Source organism: Lagopus leucura, unplaced genomic scaffold (genome assembly GCF_019238085.1).
Source record: "Lagopus leucura isolate 7727_CA_CO unplaced genomic scaffold, USGS_WTPT01 Super-Scaffold_100016, whole genome shotgun sequence".
NCBI lineage: Eukaryota > Metazoa > Chordata > Aves > Galliformes > Phasianidae > Lagopus > Lagopus leucura.
The window spans coordinates 11,700,669-11,701,664 of NW_024962270.1; the positions used below are offsets into that span (position 1 = coordinate 11,700,669).

General features: G+C 64.7%; 1 protein-coding gene across 1 annotated transcript; it reads left to right on the forward strand.

Annotated features, from left to right (window-relative positions):
* Positions 1–220: 220 nt before the first annotated feature.
* Positions 221–532, forward strand: KCNE5 (potassium voltage-gated channel subfamily E regulatory subunit 5). Its single transcript, XM_042876784.1, has one exon. The coding sequence runs from the start codon at positions 221–223 to the stop codon at positions 530–532; it is 312 nt and encodes a 103-aa protein (XP_042732718.1).
* Positions 533–996: the final 464 nt, after the last annotated feature.

The following is a 996-nucleotide window of genomic DNA, read 5'->3' on the forward strand; positions in this document are numbered from 1 at the left end:
ACTGAGCTGTGAGGCTGTGGCACGGGCCCCCCCAAACACGCTCCCAGCACCACGCTCTGCTCTGCGTGGCAGCGCTGCAGGGAGGACCTACAGCAGGAGCGCACAGCAGGAGGCAGAGCCCCGCGGCTTTGGGCGGAGCCTCAGCCCTCCCGCACGCACCGTTTCTGCCCGAGCTCCGGGCGGATCAGCGCGTCGCCGCCAGAGCTCGGCGCAGCCCGCAATGAACTGCAGCGAGGCGCGGCGGCTGCAGGCGCTGCTGGGCGCAGTGCTGCGGGAGCTGCGCCGCGGAGCCAACGCCAGCGCGGCGGCCGCCGAGCCCGGGGCTGGGGGCGACGCCTCGCTGTACATCCTGCTCATCATGATCTTCTACGGCTGCCTGGCCGGGGGGCTCATCCTGGCCTACACGCGCTCGCGGAAGCTGGAGTCCAAGCACGACCCCTACCACCTCTACATCGAGCGCGACTGGGGCCGCGGCGGCCCGGGCCAGGCGGCCGAGGAGGGCGGACCGGCCGAAGAGGAGCGGCCGCTGTGAGCCCGGGACGGCAGGTTGGCAGTCCTGCCACCCTGTAACCGGGGGCTGGTCGATACCGCTTTCCGCAATAAAAGCCTGCGCTGCCTTGCGTCCGGAGAGCATCACTTATCCCTACAGCTGCAGACATCCCTCAAAATCGGCGCGTGGGCCGTTCTCTCACCGCACCACCGTCACGCTAGCTGCCGCTTTCTGACAGCAAAGCTACAGTTCTAAAGCCCTTCCTCAACTTGGCAGCTGCAACGTTGCGGGGAATGGCCGTACATCAGCTGCACGAGGTGACGAGGGGTTCTGTTTTTACGAAAACCCTGAAATTACAGGAGCTTCACATCATGAACCACTGCACCAGGACCACAGCAACGGGGCCTCAGTCACATCAGAGCTTCCGCGAGGAATTCCTTCAACGCAATCAGAATTAAGCTGACTACAACCAACGTTCTCCCATCACAAAGAGCGAATTACTACAC